Below are 15,010 nucleotides of genomic sequence, written 5' to 3' on the forward strand. Positions count from 1 at the left end.
CACAGGCGGTTGCATTGACGTCATTTACCGGTAAAGGAAGTGCCTCAGCACACCATTGATGTTCTTTCATGCTGAGTCGCCCTAGTACTTTAAGAAAGTAGATCCAATACCGTGGTGTTGGCAATTCTCCAGCTACTTTGGAACACTGTATCTATGTGCAAACCTAGGCAGATGTATCTTCTTTGGCTGGATGTGTTTACACTAAGGTCGACGAAATCTTACTTTTAAACAATAAATATTTTGTTCAAATGCATTTCTTTTTGGTCACTCAACAAAGGAAATTGCCACAACGGCTCGGTGTGCTGAGAAAAAAAAATGTTTTAGTTTTCTGTGAAAAAACATAATGTGTTTATACTTTGACAACAAACGACAAATCAGCCTGATGCGTTCTAATGTTTTTTTTTCCTATACGGATCATACCTAATGAAATGATGGAGGTCCAACTCTGCGGTTACATAACGTTTCGTTTCTTTTCATTTCATTTTCTTCAGCAAGGACGTGAAAAAAACCGAAGTTATGAAAAAGTGGAAAGCATCCCCTCTGTGTTTTAGTGTTTAAATTTTTTTTCAAAGTAATACACTCTAACGAATGGGAGGTTTTCTAACTGCATAAATGGGTGGTGTTATTTGAGATGTATGGGATGACAAAGATTGATTGATGGACAGATTTGATAAAAAACCTTGATTTGAATTACATAACGTGTTGCCAAGATGCTTTCTGACAGAGTCTGTTTATAACCATTAAAGGACTCCCCCCTCCCTGTTGCCTTAAACTCCCCTGATTTTCTGTGACTGGGGCCAACTATAAACGCATTTCCATCTATGCTTTATACTGTCGGTTAGATCTTTTAGAAAATATTAATTGAAGATTAGCTATTAAATGCAATATATTTAATTAAATAAAATTTTAACAGTCTTTAATCAATTCTAAAATAATATAGTACTAAATTACTCCAAGGTATTAAAAGGAATATAAGAATATTGGTGAAAATGTACAATATTAAGGGGGGGGGGAGGAGGCTGTGCATTAACCTTATTTCAGGTGAGGTCTGGAAATAAGTAGTTTCATGTATTTTAGTTGTTTAAAAAGAAAACGACCCTGCCAACTGCATAGTGTCTGATCTTTTCACAATGCTCAGGTTTAAACAATTATGAGTATCTCTCTGGAGTAACAGCGTTTCAAGCATTCGCTTGAAATAATGGACTACAAACAAAGTTACATCTACCTATGTAGCTGTGTGACGTAACTTAGCCATGTAACAATCTAGACAGAGTTGCTTCAGACAGAAGCCATTTTAAAGTCAATAGACATCATAGTTGAAACGAAACCACAACTAGTAAAAAATAACCTTCGTAAAAAAAGTGCAGGGCAAAATGCATTCGGAAAACTATATACAATACTCAAGCCACTGCAACACAGAAAAGGGACTAGGCAGAGCGCATCATTGTTCAAATTAATATGCCCCGAATGATGCCTGCTAGTACGTGGAAATTGATATTCAAGAATTTTAAGTCTAATCAACTCATACTAAGTACTCTATCAAAATATATACTGTATTTAATTTTTTTCCCGACCATTTGCTTTATAATCCAAACTATCCATTTTGCTCTCCGATCACCTCCCCATTTCCCTTTTGACACAAAAGTAGTGCCAGCAACAGGCGGATGGATACCATGGCTACGGTACGAGCTCGTGCCTTTCCCTGTTGCGTTATAAACCCGTTGTGCTCGTTTCGAAGCCGGCATTTTCCTCATCCTCTCACCAGGTTTAGTTTGTCGGACAGTGGACTTGGTATTTAACGTTAAGTCTATATTATTCTTTAATTGCTTTACTTTTCCCCACTTCGTCGACAACATGCCTGGATTTTCCGACAGAGATCGCGGGAGGGACAGAGGGTAAGATGTTTGAAAATATTATACGATTCTTTACCAGTTAACGATGTCTAGTTCACTAAATCATCTTAACATATACTCAAAATTATTAGCTTTGATTTTAAATTTATCAGATTGGTAGCTACCTGGATAAAACCGTTATGTAGCTAACGTTAGATTCTTTAAAACCTCTAACGTTAAGTAGGTGAAGAATTCTGCTTGTTGGTTAATCATCCACCATTTTTCTTATTACCAAATATCTTCGACACCATACTGTTACATCTTTGTACTGTGTTCCAGTCCATCAAGATGATCGTAATTCATAGTTGAATTTAGCAGTAGTTTCCATTATGTAAGTCGTCATTCGCCATGTGGCGAAACTGGATGTGAATACAAAATGCCGGCCGGTTTTTTCTTTGTTCCTCTGTCGGTCAGAAGTAAAATGGCAGCGGCTTAAAATGTGACGCAGAAACAAATGAAATCCGCCCTGCATTTTAAGCCACATACGCGTGTCCATTACAAGCTGACTAGCTAGTGTTAATTGTTATATTTAGGCATTTTTATGTAGCCGGTTAGCATTTTTCTAGCCTAATCTTAGCTAGCGAGAACTGTTGAGCTCGTTGCTTAACAAGATATGAGTTGGCTATCTCTGATGTTGTTCGTTGAAAACTACAAAATGGAACCTGGAAACCGATAGCTAATCTGTATTATTTTGGCCACAGATATGGCGGTGCACCACGTTTTGGCGGAAGTCGAGGTGGGCCTCCTCAGGGAAAGTTTGGCAATCCCGGGGAAAGACTGCGTAAGAAACACTGGAACATGGACGAGCTCCCAAAATTTGAGAAGAATTTCTACCAGGAGCATCCTGACGTCACACGGAGATCAGCGGTATGTGCTCCGTTTTAAAGCGTGTAACCTTTCCCGTTTTATTTAGGGCTAAATCTGTGTATGGCTACCTCGTGGTGGAGGTATTTGCTTTGCCTCCATTTTGTGTTTGTTTTTTGTTTAACCTTTCCCGGAAATCGTGCCATCGTGACGTCTTTTCTTCCTTTTACAGCAAGAGGTCGAGCAGTACAGGAGGACTAAAGAAGTTACGGTGAAGGGCAGAGACTGCCCAAACCCCATGCTTAAGTTCCATGAAGCTAGTTTTCCAAGTAAGTAAATCTTCATCCTTACTAGATGTCATTCCTAATAGAATGGCACCAACACCTCGGCTAATTTTCTTTTTTTTTTCTTTTTTTTTTTTTTTTCCAGCTTATGTCATCGATGTGATCACCAAGCAGAATTTTACAGATCCCACACCCATCCAGTCACAAGGGTGGCCATTGGCTTTAAGCGGGAAAGACATGGTTGGGATTGCACAGACTGGTTCTGGCAAAACCCTTGCTGTAAGTAATGGCTATGAAGCTGCTTGCCTCTATACAATTTTGTATAGTCAATTTCCTGTGTACAAAAGTAGCTGTGCACAAGACTCATGGAAGATGTGGAAGATGCTCATGACGTGCTGTGTGCTTTCATTATTTCAGTATCTGCTGCCTGCAATTGTGCACATTAATCATCAACCTTTCCTGGAGCATGGTGATGGGCCAATCGTAAGTACTGCTAAATCTAGTGTAATACAATATCCACTCAAGAGACATAAAGGAAAAGTACATTAAGCATCCATGTCTTTCCTTTCAGTGTTTGGTGCTTGCCCCCACTCGTGAGTTGGCCCAGCAAGTGCAACAGGTTGCTGCTGAATATGGGAGGGCATCCCGACTGAAGTCTACCTGTATTTATGGAGGTGCCCCTAAGGGACCACAGATCCGTGATCTTGAAAGAGGTATGTTTTTGCCTTGAGGGCAACTCTCCTTCAGATGTCTCCCTAATTGCAGACGTGGTGGTAATCTGTAATTATTTAATTGCAGGTGTTGAAATCTGCATCGCCACACCCGGAAGGCTCATTGACTTCCTGGAAGTTGGAAAAACAAATCTACGTAGATGCACGTACCTGGTTCTGGACGAGGCGGACCGAATGCTCGACATGGGTTTTGAGCCCCAAATCCGGAAAATTGTGGACCAAATCCGAGTAAGTTCAGCACAATTCTGTACAGTTTCTCCGCTTCAACTGTGAACAGCTTAGTAAAACTTTTTTTTTTTTAATGACTTTTGCAGCCAGACCGCCAGACACTCATGTGGAGTGCTACTTGGCCCAAAGAAGTACGCCAGCTGGCTGAAGACTTCCTGAAGGACTACGTACAGATCAATGTGGGTGCCCTACAGCTGAGTGCCAACCACAACATCCTGCAGATCGTGGATGTATGCAACGACGGGGAAAAGGATGACAAGTAAGTTTCTTTTTTTTCTTTTCTTTAGCATGCGATGATGATGATGCTCGTTTAGGGAGTGTATCTCTTAACATGATAAGCTCCCCAATTGGAGCAGACTGTAAGATGTGCTTCCTTATGTTCCACACAGACTCCTCCGTCTGCTGGAAGAAATTATGAGCGAGAAGGAAAACAAGACCATCATTTTTGTGGAAACAAAGAGGCGATGCGATGACCTGACCAGGAGAATGAGAAGGGATGGGTAGGTATCTGGAAGGTGGCGCATGTCATGTTTGGTATTGCCACTTTTGAAGGTATCTTTCTAAAACTATTTTCCCTCTTCCTCAGATGGCCAGCGATGGGCATTCATGGAGACAAGAGTCAACAGGAGAGGGACTGGGTTCTCAACGGTATGTTTAAAAATGATTTTTGTTGTGACTTTAAAGGTAAAAGTTTAATGGTTGCTTGAAAGACTTAATTTGAATTTAATTTATTTTTATCTTCCTTCAGAATTCAAATACGGAAAGGCTCCCATCCTAATTGCCACAGACGTCGCCTCCAGAGGTTTAGGTTAGTGTGTTTTTGAAATGCGGTGCCGTACCATTTCTTAATGTTACCTTTTTTAAAGAAAGTGTATTGCTTTCTTTAACTTCTATGCATTTTCTTGAGTTTTTCTCACCTAAAGGTGGAGTCTTTGTGGCAGGGCCTAGGCATGACAGTCCAGGCCTCGAGAGGGGGAAGGAGGACTATTGGAAGTGACCGACTGGCTGCCACCCAGTCGCGTAGAGAGGTGAAAGGCTGAGCTGAGCAGTGTGTGCCAGTAATCCTGGGAAGGCTGTGTGGCTAAGCCTTGCTCTGATTCATATCTGTTCTCTGTCCATGGGTTTACCCGAAACGCCATTCACCCAGCCCTGTTCCAACTCAAACCCAGCTTTGTGGCGTTACCATGCCTTGCATGACTGTTGTAGAGCACTGTGTGGCAAGTCGTTGTTTTTGAGATTTGGAAAGTTTCTCTTGTGAAGCTTGTCAAAAGCATGGGTGTTGCAAACAGATGTAAAACTTTCAAAAATGCTGGTACTGGAATGGAGAGAGCAGTTTCATGATAGTTAACCACCTCTCAATTGGTGACAACTGGCACATGTGTAGAGACAGTGGGACATAAGAATAACAGGAAGAGTAAAACCTCATACCAAATTCCAAGCTCAAGTTCCTCCCTCGCCTGCTTTTTTAAGTCATGTCGAGACCTGCCAACGAGAGACATTTTCTCAAGTGAACACTGGCTTCTTGGAAGATCTTGCCTAGACGAGACTGATGGGGGGGGGATGCTTTTTGATAGATCGGGGGTGCATAGAGCTTTTTCCTTTTTTGGGACCCCTCAAATTAGTTCTGGTCTATATGGTCTTGGCAAGACATGCAGTGTGGCCTTTATAGCAAGCTTCTCATGAGTGTGTAAGGGAAAAGGACCTTCAAAGGCTTACCAACTGAAAGGTCCTATATTGGCACACGAGGAGGCAACAGTGCACATAGCGGCCCTACTGCGTAGAAGCACCCGGATGTCACTTGACAATTTGTGGGGAGTTCGCTGCATTGGGAAAGGACTAGTGAATGCATACTCCTTAATGGTAAGACTTCAATCCAGTTTTTTTTTTTTTCTCTTGGTAAAGAGGGAGGGTCACTTTTTTTCTTTTTCTTTTTTAATTTTTGGACGGAAGCAAATGGAGTGTGCATCGTTTCTCTCTTCCCACGGTAGTATTCCCATGGATTTGAAGGTTGGATTTGTGTTAACGCTATTCTTTGCAGCCCAGCTATCCTCTCCCCCTCCCCTGTTTTGCTAACTTGTGTTTTTGGTTTGGCTGTTGTGGTGTGCAAAATCTTGTGCATTGCTTTTTGCCACACTGCAACACTTTACAGATGTGGAAGATGTGAAATTTGTCATCAATTATGACTACCCTAACTCCTCTGAGGACTATATCCACCGCATTGGAAGAACTGCCCGCAGTCAAAAAACGGGCACAGCCTACACCTTCTTTACTCCCGGCAACATGAAACAAGCCAGCGACCTCATCTCTGTCCTTCGTGAGGCCAATCAGGCAATCAACCCCAAGCTGATCCAGATGGTGGAAGACAGAGGAGGTAAATTCAATTGGTGAGATACAGAAACTGTGGTTCATCTGCAGACTTTCATTTCACTTTTATAATTTTTATTTTTTAATTTTTTAAAGTGGATGAGCCAGGTTCTTTAAGTTCTACTTTTTTTAAATGGTGTTTTGGGGCTTGTCTGGTAAACATGTCTAATTTGCTTTTAATTTAACAGTAGAATCCACCAACAGTTATAAGGGGACCACATGGTATTCTAGAAATGTAATGACTCACTTTTGTCATTAAATTCTGCGTCTCACTGTTTCTAAGCTCCACACTCTTATGTTCCTTTCAGGTCGTTCAAGGGGGGGAAGAGGTGGCTATAAGGACGACCGCCGGGATAGGTATTCTGGTGGGAGGAGGGATTTTGGTAGCTTTAGGGACAGGGATAACGACAGGGGTTTTGGTAGTGGAACAAAGAAGGTTTTTGGCACAAAGACACAGAATGGAGGCTATGGGGGAAGCAGCTATGACGGCAGCAGCGGCGGCGGCGGCTTTGGAAACGGCTACGGTAACAGCGGACAGTCCAACTTCGGTGGCGCTGCGGCTCAACCGGGCGCATTCGGAAATCAGAATTTCCAGAACCAGCAGTTTGGAGGAAACCAGGGTGCTGGTCAGAATGGCATGAGCCATCCGCAGTTCCCATTTAACCCACAGCAGCAGCAGCAGCCTCCACAGCAGCCCCCACAGCCCATGGTACCCTACCCCATGCCTCCACCTTTCCCACAGTAAACAGACGCACACACACGACATGTAGGAGTAATTTATTGTTTTGTCCCGTTTAAGTCCAATATTCTTATCCTGCATTGTACTGTATTTTTATTTTTACAATTGAGTTGAAAATATTCAACATTTGAAGTCTTGCAAGCAAATACAAGTGATGTCTGCAGTGCAGCGGAGTGTGATGGTGCACTTTTCTTACCATTTATTTGTCACATTCCTGTTCTTTTTTTACTAGGTAATGCAAATCATTTGATTTACAGTATGTTCAGTGATATGTTTAAATCTTAACAGAAGGCAATGCATGGCCTTTCAAATAAAACTTCAAAAATTCACATTTGTCTTTGTGTTTTTTCTTGAGTATATGCAGCTGTTGGGGTTGGGATTTCAGACCAAATCTGCTGAGACATGTCTGAACAAAATTGCTCCATGGAATGAATTTTAAGATTATGGCAATTAAGCCTCTCAATTGGGAATTTTAAAAGGAATTGGTGAAAATTCAAACAAGCCAGACCATTGCCCTATTAAGACTTGTTTCTGCACATTTCTGTTTTAATTGAGAGTAATGCTACTTTGAGGGCTCAGTTGGTGAAATGGTATTGCCAAAGACCAACAACTGCAGGTGGAAAGTTTTATACCGTTGACTCTCATGGTGCATGGTATTTTCACATTAAGAACTTCAAAATGTTTTTCTTGGAACACATGTTCGTCTGCTTGGTCACACGTTTTCCAAGAAATTCGGCAAGCAGCGTTCCTAGTAGTAGGACTAAACACTAGATATATCCGAATAAACACTAGATAATTCGGATTTGTTTCCATACTTAAAGGCTCAACATAGGCAAGGGAACGATGAATTCTTAATAGAAGCGGAAACCGTCTGCTTGACCAAAGAAAACTATAGGGAAGCCTTTGTGTGGATGCCTATACCTTCAATAGTAATGAATAATAAATACGCTTTAAATTTAAGGGAGTGCGTAGTACTTATTTTACGATTCCCTCAGACGTCGTAAGTCAGCCATTTCATTCGGTTATTGCTGGTATTTTGGACACTGCTCGGTTCATGTACTGAAATGGCTATCCGCCTACAGGAGGAAAGCATCTGGTAACTCAAGTAAAGGTCATTATGACCCATACAGTAATTTGGCTAAAAGAAGGTACATTTCCCTCCATATTAAACTCAAGGTTGTATCTCAAGTTGAAGCCTCTATGAATGTCATGTGTCTGATGATTCGCAATAACTACTATTTCAAATGAGTTTTCAGCAGTAATTTCATAACATTAACACAACATTGTGAACATTAAATGTCTCCTCACTAATTTTCATTGCAATTCTAAAACGGACTATACGACGAACTGGCTACACTGTACACGTGCCTGCATCGTGTTTTTTTTTTTTTTAGATTCTTTATGGATTCAAATGGAACAAACTGACCTTATAAATATTTTTTTTCTGAAAGTGGGGTATACATCATAGTAAATTAACAAAGCGTATAAACCGCATTTTGAATGTATGCAAGAGTCACGACTATACCGGCGTTATATAATCTGCACATGATGCAACAAATAGCTACGATAGCTGGCTCTCTGAAATTCCAACTCCTGCCATCGACTGTAGATTACGAACAGTAAGCGGAAGTGATTCAATTGTGGTCCGGCAGTATAAGCAAACCGATTGCAGCTGATGATATTTATCTTGTTTATATTCCGTACATGTGTCGTTAATTTGACCTAAAATCTGCACACTGACGTTCAGTAAGGCGAGGATGTTAATTTACTAGCCAGAAGAAAAACGGAAGTTGGTGACGAGCTTGAAAACATGTTATGAAATGGTTCGAAATACTACTGCTGTAGGTTCGTTTCCGGTTCATGTGCGGCACGAGGTAGGTTCGAATAAGAACATTACTAGAATGACTGGGTAAAACGTGACCAGCGTAGTGACTAGTTTGCATGGATAAGCGGCTAAGACACAGAAATACCACAACGTGGCACGTTGTTGTAATATGTCTTCAAGTATATTCAAATGATCTTAAAGCGAATTGCTAACCTACCGTGCGAACATGTAATGAATAGTTATTAAATTAGTTATGCGCTGTGAATAGCCACTGTGGTACTTTTAGTCCTAACTAGCTAAATATTTAATAATGTCCTCTCCCTACCAGCTTAGTTCGTAACTTTAATTTAAGGCTTCGGTTGCTTGTCAGCTTTATGCAATTTTGTCTTCATTTCTTAAAAATAGGATAAGTCGTTATATGTGTCCAGGAAATAATGCTAACGCATTGTGTAAGAACGCAAGTTTTCTTCTTGAGGAGACCTAAAATGCCATCGCCATTGCCATGTAGATTTACGAATCCCCTCCAATTTTGGAGAGACTGTGCAAGTTTGCCGTCTGACACTGGCGACACTGATCACATTAAGACATTCATTGAACTCTGTTCAGACCGCTATTACATAATCCGTGACACACGCAATTGGGACTCCTTTCGTCGCGGCATCAACTGTCGTTATGGACCCTTGGGAATGGAACTGAGGAAGGGTATGCTGGATAAGTGGTGGGCTTCAGTGGTGATGTCCCGGGCGCAGGTGTTCGGGATCAGTACTATGCATCTGACCAGGACCACGTCTGCAACAGCGGAGAGCACTCTGAAGTTAGTCGAAAGCAATGCCCTGGACTGTACTGTAAACCAAAAGGGATTGCCCTGGGACCAGGCTAGAGACACTTTGAAGAGGCAACTGCAGGGCAGCCCAACAGTGCGGACTAATCTGCTGCAAGGTAATTAGCACATGCGTTTCCAGGGTATGACTTGGCATCATGTTTACTTAAAAAAAAAAAAAGCAAGTTAATTTCCCACTGGTGCCTGTGTCTCAGGTGCTTTGGAGCAGTATTTGTCTTCCTTGGAGCTGGTGAACAGGAGGTTGCCATTTGGCCTGGCAGAGACGGGTGTGTGCTACCAGGCTTTGGAGGAGCAGACCAATGGGCCTGGTTGGTGAGGCTCGTCTGTCATCTCCATATTGTGCTCATGCTTTTTTTTGTGTGCCAGAGATGAACGCCACGTATCCGTCATATAGTCCTCATTATTACTCGTGGTTTTGAGACGTACACCTAGGATGTGGAGAAACCAATCCCACTGTATATGGCGGCAGTGTAGTATAATGGGTAAGGAGTTGGTCTTGTTACCTAACCAGACCAACTACCTAACTAGGTTGCTGGTTCGAGTCCCCGCTAGGACACTGCCATTGTACCCTTGAGCAAGGTACTTAACCTGCATTGCTTCAGTATATATCCAGCTTTATAAATGGATGCAATGTAAATGCTATGTAAAAAAGTTGTGTAAATCGTTCTGGATGAGAGCATCTGCTAAATGCCTGTAATGTATAGTAGTTTCAGTCTTTGCAGGTCTTGGTTAAAGCAATTAATGACATGGGCGGAAAGTTTCTACTTTTCTTTCTGCCTGTTTTTGTTTGGAATAGCTCAAACTGATATACACTTCCAATTGCATACAGTTACGTACAACTCATAGACGTTTGGCCAGTTACACTAGGCTTTTCGTTCTGTTAAAATTAACATTTGATCATGCTCCAGGCCTCCATTGGTGCTCTTAATCCATCTCGCTGCATTTAGGGCTTGGCTTACCTGTTTGTCCTGTCATTGGGGCGACATAGCTCAGGAGGTAAGACCGATTGTCTGGCAGTCGGAGGGTTGCCGGTTCAAACCCCGCCCTGGGCGTGTCGAAGTGTCCTTGAGCAAGACACCTAACCCCTAACTGCTCTGGCGAATGAGAGGCATCAATTGTAAAGCGCTTTGGATAAAAGCGCTATATAAATGCAGTCCATTTACCATTTACCATCATTGCATTACATTACATTGCAGGCATTTAGCAGATGCTCTTATCCAGAGCGACTTACACAACTTTTACATAGCATTTTTACATTGTATCCATTTATACAGCTGGATATATACTGAAGCAATTTCGGTTAAGTACCTTGCTCAAGGGTACAACGGCAGTGTCCTACCCGGGAATCGAACCTGCGACCTTTCGGTTACAAGCCCACTGTGCTACACTTAGTAGTCAAATGTTTATATTTATTTAGTAAATTGTGCTAGCGTGTTTCTGCATGACTGTGTTTTGGAGAACGCTGAACCCTAATCTAAGCCCCTCTCTTTGTCAGCCCAGCTGAGTTTACGCAGGCCTCACTGGTCTGGTTCTGTTCCCCTCGCACCTCCTCCCAGTGGTTGGACTACTGGGCACGCCAGCGGCTGCAGTGGTGGCGAAAAGTGAGCTGCTGGGTGGATTTTTTCGGTTAATCTAAATACCTAGGTTTGGGTTTCCCTTTGTAAATACACCCCCCACCACCACCACCTGCCTCGTTTGGGTAAATTATGAAGACCAGTCATTTCACATAACTTTTTATGCCCTCATATTTTTCTCTCCCATCAAAGGTCTAATCACAATATATTTTTTTCTCTTTGATTAGAGTTCTAAGTGAATTATTGTTTAGTGCATGTGACGTGGTCTCATGGTAAGAGGATGTGCTGAGAGTGAGGAGTCCGCGCTCGTTCTTAGAGCTGGGTTGGTCTCCGTGTCTTTCAGTTTGCCTTGGGCCCCTCCAGCTTCAGCTGCAGTGACGTTTCGGACGGGGAAGAGGGCGAGAGAGCGTCTCGCGGAGTCAGGATACTGTACCACTTCCCTTGGGGCGCAGAGCCACTGGAGACGCTGTGGAACCTGGGGGATGCGGAGCTGCTGCAGACCCACAAGGGTAGCCGTGCCAAGCTGCAGGTCAGACGTAGTTCAAATGGGATGATATCTCTTTGCTTAATGCACCACCACCTCTTTCATGTCATTTATTTTTTTTATTTAGGGAAGCGTTTATCCTTGGTAAGCTTCTCTGCCTTACATGCAGAGACTAAAAAAGAGACTAACTCACCAGGGAGGAAAGTGAGGTCCTTTGCACTCAGGCCTAATCCAGGTGATCAGTCAATCCTTTGCACACAGGCGTAATCCAGGTGATCAGTCAGTCCTTTTGCACTCAGGCCTAATCCAGGTGATCAGTCAGTCCTTTTGCACTCAGGCCTAATCCAGGTGATCAGTCAGTCCTTTTGCACACAGGCCTAATCCAGGTGATCATTCTCACTCCTCGTCACTCATTGTCTCCAGATGGTGAATTTAGGGGAGGTGCTATTGTTTAGTGACACCGGAAATAACCCGCCTATCGAAATCCTTACCGACGAGCACTCGAGTGAGCACTGTGGGTTGCCACGGTAAGGATTGTTGGCCACAGAGGATTCCGTGCTGAACCGCGGAGGCCGTCGCTCATAAGCGTTCGCTCCTGTCCCACAGTGTAGAGACGGGAGGAAGTCCGTGGTGCCTCACGTCATCTCTGTGAGCGGGAACGTAGACCGTGGTGTTTTGGCATACCTGCACAACTCTCTACAGGAGATTAGGAAAACGGACAGTAAACAGAGACTGCACAAGAGAAAGGTGATGTCATTTCCTCCCTATTGTAAATTTTCACCGCTCGTCCACCATTACTTCTTCAATAACATACTGTGTGTTCAATACTACATTAATATATGCGATAACAACTAAAAGTTTACTATTCTTCAAAAGAAAAGACCTTATGACGGGTAAGCATTTTGACTTCACTGTGTATGTATTTGTTTTGAAAGTGTTTGGGTGTCTATATCTAGGTGCTGAAGCTGCATCCCAGTTTGGCCCCAGTTAAAGTCGCTTTGGATATGGGCCGGGGGCCTACAGTGGATCTGCGACAGGTATGGTGTGCTGTCTGTAGTATCTTCCATACACAAAAAAATCATGACTAAAACTCATAATTGGTAAACCATGCTATTCCGTCTTTTTTTCTGCAGGTTTGTGAGGGTTTACTTCAGGAGTTACTGGAAGGAGGGATAACAGCATGGCCTGGTTACCTGGAGACTATGCCATCCTCCATGGAGCAGCTCAACACCAAGTGAGTTGCTAATGAAGTACCGATTCGCGGTCCACAGCTGTACATTAACAAGCTGCCAAGATAAGGTTTCTAAGGCATCTGCGAACGTCATTGTCACAATCCAGTCACAATCCAGTGCTTTAAAATACTGTGTGGCTGTTAATCTTCTTCAAGGAAATTGTGATTTTGGATCAAAGTTAATATAAAGCAACTATATAAAATGGAAAAAGTGTAGACTTTGTAAAATCTCTGTGTACTCCATGATGATAGTCTAAATGCAGTTAACAACACCAGAAACAAAATATCGTGCCTTTACTTAGAATAACTGCCGTGTGTTTACAGTTGACCGGTTGACCTCAGACTGTTCAGGAGAATATTGGTTATAGCACATTATGTTTCTCTGTGTCAGTTGTAGAGACCATTGCTTATGGTTCTTTCTTGCATCTGCGTTTTGATTGAAACTGAAAATAGCCTTTTGAACTTTGTCTTTCGATAGCCGCTACACCGTTGTAGTGCTTCGGTACCATTTGAGTGTTTTTAGTGTTAGCGTGTCTCACAACAGTGTGCAGATAATTGTTGGTAACATTTGTGGTAGCTGAGCACGACCAGTCGAAATGTGGTGAACCCTGGTCTTGGTCAGATGAAAGAAAAGGTGAGTTCGGTCTGGATCTTCAACTAATGCACTTGTTGTACGTCGCTCTGGATAAGAGCGTCTGCTACATGCCTGTAATGTAGTGTAATGAAATGTAATGGATCTACGCTGGGTGCTTTTGACAGTAACGCTGCCTTGTCTGTCCCTGTGCGTGAAGGTATGATGAGATGGGGGTGTTGTTCACCATAGCGATCACCGACGGCACACTGGAGAGTGGCCTGGTTCTGGTGAGGAGCCGAGACACCACCATAAAAGAGACCATGCACATCTCCAAGGTCAAAGCGTTTCTCGCCAAGTACATCAGTGCATCGGAAAATATCTGAGCCACAAAGAACTCTGCTTCCTACAGATACAGATGCATTGTGATAATGACTTTCACTTGTCTGTTTTTGACAAACTTTTTTTCAACTAAATGTGGGAATGTAAATTATTAACATTTTTATTGTGATTAAAACTTCTTGTGATATGGATGTATTGGTCTTGACATGTGCTTTATTTTGTATCATATTGAAGACTTTTTTTGCTCTAAGAACTATTATTTAACTGTTCTTTTTTAAAACTGATTAACAAAGTTGAAGGGACAGTTCCTTCAGAAATTGTTTTTCATTCATTGTCTAACCTCACAAAATGTCTTTTGATCCTGCAATGACAGCTCTCCTCAACATATTTTTCAGATTTGATTATTTTATCAAAAAAACAGGAATATATTTGAAAAGGAGATAAATGGATTTAAGTGTGTTGGTATTGATCTACTGTGGTAGTGACACAGTATGTGTAACACTCCTTTTTTATACTTTAGTATGTTTCTAATGAAAATAGAAGGTTAGAGGTTATTTAATTTTGGATATGGTTATGACTGTACCTACAGTACTCCAAATTACTCATTTTCTCAAACAATTGATATATTTTTATTATCCTGTGTTCTTTAAATAGTTTTTTTTGACCCTTAGCTGAATCTTTCCTGTCTACAGACTTCCCCACATTTTGGTAATGAGGCTTTCTGATGCCTTTCTGATGGAGTAATCAAATCTGAAGAAGTATGCTGGGGAGACCTGTCATTATCAAAAAACATTTCTCAAGCTAAGAACATGAGTCACATATTTTTTTTACACCATTTGTCTATATTGTCTATAAAGCCATCCTTCACAAATTACTCTTACCTCACTTCACCTTAAGTAATGAAAGAAAGTGCCTTATAACACAGTTTTAAAGTTCCTTAAATTTGTTCAAATCTGGGTAAAAGTGCTTAAAAATTGTATGCCCCTCAAACCTTGAATGTGTTACATAAAGAATTGAAACTTGACACCGTTTTTACTCTTGGTCATTTTGAGTCTCTGATTTCAACCTGAGTTACAGTGGAGTGCCATTGTTTTTGGACT

General features: G+C 41.9%; 2 protein-coding genes across 5 annotated transcripts; both read left to right on the forward strand.

Moving 5' to 3' along the window:
• The first annotated feature begins 1,714 nt into the window (after positions 1-1,714).
• ddx5 (DEAD (Asp-Glu-Ala-Asp) box helicase 5) lies at positions 1,715-7,371 on the forward strand. 2 transcript variants are annotated; one of them, XM_064324287.1, is made up of 13 exons: positions 1,715-1,895; positions 2,594-2,759; positions 2,929-3,025; positions 3,126-3,259; positions 3,398-3,463; positions 3,552-3,693; positions 3,779-3,939; positions 4,026-4,198; positions 4,329-4,439; positions 4,526-4,587; positions 4,688-4,747; positions 6,089-6,323; positions 6,612-6,900. In XM_064324287.1, the coding sequence occupies exons 1-13, from the start codon at positions 1,855-1,857 to the stop codon at positions 6,640-6,642; spliced, it is 1,479 nt and encodes a 492-aa protein (XP_064180357.1). In that variant the 5' UTR covers positions 1,715-1,854; the 3' UTR covers positions 6,643-6,900. The 2 variants fall into 2 exon arrangements, with proteins under 2 accessions (XP_064180357.1, XP_064180356.1); XM_064324286.1 differs by having other exon boundaries at positions 1,716-1,895; positions 6,089-6,310; positions 6,612-7,371.
• Positions 7,372-8,663: 1,292 nt separating this feature from the next.
• polg2 (polymerase (DNA directed), gamma 2, accessory subunit) lies at positions 8,664-14,934 on the forward strand. 3 transcript variants are annotated; one of them, XM_064324290.1, is made up of 8 exons: positions 8,664-9,806; positions 9,903-10,016; positions 11,209-11,309; positions 11,626-11,811; positions 12,373-12,513; positions 12,723-12,803; positions 12,900-13,000; positions 13,789-14,934. In XM_064324290.1, exons 1-8 carry the CDS (start codon positions 9,302-9,304, stop codon positions 13,952-13,954), a joined length of 1,395 nt encoding a protein of 464 aa, XP_064180360.1. In that variant the 5' UTR covers positions 8,664-9,301; the 3' UTR covers positions 13,955-14,934. The 3 variants fall into 3 exon arrangements, with proteins under 3 accessions (XP_064180360.1, XP_064180359.1, XP_064180361.1); XM_064324289.1 differs by having other exon boundaries at positions 8,671-9,806; positions 9,903-10,020; positions 11,204-11,309; XM_064324291.1 differs by having other exon boundaries at positions 9,771-9,806; positions 9,903-10,020.
• Positions 14,935-15,010: the final 76 nt, after the last annotated feature.

The sequence above is a fragment of the Anguilla rostrata genome, chromosome 2, assembly GCF_018555375.3.
Source record: "Anguilla rostrata isolate EN2019 chromosome 2, ASM1855537v3, whole genome shotgun sequence".
Taxonomy (NCBI): Eukaryota; Metazoa; Chordata; class Actinopteri; order Anguilliformes; family Anguillidae; genus Anguilla; species Anguilla rostrata.

What these genes read in the sequence shown, in the direction of transcription:
- ddx5 (XM_064324286.1), top strand. Translation starts at nt 1,855, where the DNA reads ATGCCTGGATTTTCCGACAGAGATCGCGGGAGGGACAGAGG. An exon ending in GTTCTGGCAAAACCCTTGCT is followed by an intron (nt 3,260 to 3,397) that starts GTAAGTAATGGC and finishes TCATTATTTCAG; the next exon opens with TATCTGCTGCCTGCAATTGT. An exon ending in GAGGGACTGGGTTCTCAACG is followed by an intron (nt 4,588 to 4,687) that starts GTATGTTTAAAA and finishes ATCTTCCTTCAG; the next exon opens with AATTCAAATACGGAAAGGCT.
- polg2 (XM_064324289.1), top strand. Translation starts at nt 9,302, where the DNA reads ATGCTAACGCATTGTGTAAGAACGCAAGTTTTCTTCTTGAGGAGACCT. An exon ending in GGCTGCAGTGGTGGCGAAAA is followed by an intron (nt 11,310 to 11,625) that starts GTGAGCTGCTGG and finishes CGTGTCTTTCAG; the next exon opens with TTTGCCTTGGGCCCCTCCAG. An exon ending in ATGGAGCAGCTCAACACCAA is followed by an intron (nt 13,001 to 13,788) that starts GTGAGTTGCTAA and finishes CTGTGCGTGAAG; the next exon opens with GTATGATGAGATGGGGGTGT.